We start from the raw sequence: 1,801 nt of genomic DNA on the forward strand, positions 1-1,801 counted from the left end.
GGACAATTAACACTTGGAGAGGTTGCCCTCAGAACTAGTGGAACCCACCTCACTGGAATTACTCAGGACTGGGCTTGACAGGGCCCTGGATAACTCAATCTGCAGTTCTGTCTTTAATAAGAGGCTGCAAGAGATGATCTCCAGAAGTTCCTCCCAAACTAAATTGTTCTATGACTCAGTATGGTTAGGCCACAGAGCACAGCACCATGCTGCAAAACGTAGACACTGCTCTGAGCCAACTGTAACTTACACACGGGCAGTAAAACATTCTTCACAGATACTACTGCAGCTAGAAATTAACAATATGCTGTTAATAGGATATATTAATAAAGTTTTTTACAGCTTCTATGCCTAGAGCTGGCTCATTTGGTGTTGTTTCAAACACACTAATGTACTTCTGACTTCGAAGACATACTTATGTTCTTTGCACGTCATCCTGTCACAGTAAAGAAAAGAAAAGCAATTCTTTCTACTGGCCACAGAGAAACTAACCTGAGGGCCACAGCTGACACGCAAGGAGAAACTTGATCCTTTTATGTTAATACTCACATTCTCTAATCCAAGAAGGACCAAGAGTGGGATTGTTGTCATTCCTCCTTGGATCCACTCTTCTAAAGAAACAGTGCCATCATGATCATAGTCAATTTCTTCCATCATTTCATGAAGGATCTACACAGTTTAATGAAAAATCTCATAAATTCCCTGATCTAATATAGCAAGAAGACATGTGCAGATCTCCAATTCCCTCATTCACATGCAAAAAAGGGAAATATGTGTTATAAATGTTAATTACTACATGCACTGAAGAAAAGCCTTTAAACCAAGAATTTTTCACAGATCAGATTTAATCAGAAAAAGACTCATAAAAGTGCTAATTGACAGTGTCATAGTGGAGTACAGATTATTATTATTTCTATTTTATCGATACATAGAATCACCTGTTGATAGGGAGTATCACAAAATGATTAAACACCATCTCTATCAAAATTAAAAAAACTTGTGATAAATTCAATGCTTACTGGACTCAGTTCAGTAACATCCCATTCAAGGTATTCTGCAACATGCATCATTTGAGCAATTATATTTTCCAGCTCCTACAGATGAAAGAAAAAGAATGATAATATTTAATGCAATATTATAAAGACGAATTCTACTGCAAGCAACTTACAATTCAAACGAATTGCATTCAGTGACACTGTTTCATCAGTGTTCATAATGAAATGTCCTTTACAATGGAAATTGTCCCCTTAGGTAAATCCCTCTTAGGTAAATCCGCTTCATGAGCAAAATGTCAGGCATAGACCGTAAAGCGTGCAGGGAGGAGAAATGTAGCCCCACAACCAATGGACAGCCTCTGGATTGAAAGTAGTAATAGATTCTTCCTTCCTAGTTGTTCATTCGATCATTGGTTTCATAATCTGAATTCCATCCTGCGATATAACGATGTAAGGTCCTTTAAATTCCAGCACTCTAACAAACTAGTTTTTGACAGCAATTGTACAAGTCACAACTTTCTAATGGAAATAAGGCATAAAGTGGACAGTATAAACTCATACAGAGATATTTTCTTACCATTGCAAGCTTGTAATTTCCCCTGATCACACATCACTAATGCTTTTCCACATTCATATATAAAATTTGGTTATCAAATGCTTATCTAGAACTATTCTGAATTCTCATGTGTATTTATCATGCACTAGTTATCTAATCTATATTTTGTATTGCCTAAAAATATGATACAGTATTTACCTTATACCTCTATGTAAATTAGCTTCTCTATTCCCCTATCACTTATAGGAAT

The 1,801-nt window shown here is 36.3% G+C and overlaps 1 protein-coding gene across 1 annotated transcript in view; it reads right to left on the reverse strand.

The window, feature by feature from the left end:
- LOC104522348 (diacylglycerol kinase beta-like) overlaps positions 1–1,088 on the reverse strand; it is a 35,225-nt gene extending 34,137 nt beyond the window's left edge. The window contains exons 1-2 of the mRNA XM_029084183.1: positions 1,020–1,088; positions 550–669 (exon numbers count right to left, since the gene is read on the reverse strand). Coding sequence (XP_028940016.1) covers positions 550–669; positions 1,020–1,070 — 171 coding nt within the window. The 5' untranslated portion in view covers positions 1,071–1,088. The remainder of the gene's footprint in view (positions 1–549; positions 670–1,019) is intronic.
- Between the last annotated feature and the right edge of the window lie 713 nt (positions 1,089–1,801).

The sequence above is a fragment of the Antrostomus carolinensis genome, unplaced genomic scaffold (assembly GCF_000700745.2).
Source record: "Antrostomus carolinensis isolate BGI_N321 unplaced genomic scaffold, ASM70074v2 scaffold23343, whole genome shotgun sequence".
NCBI classification, from domain to species: domain Eukaryota; kingdom Metazoa; phylum Chordata; class Aves; order Caprimulgiformes; family Caprimulgidae; genus Antrostomus; species Antrostomus carolinensis.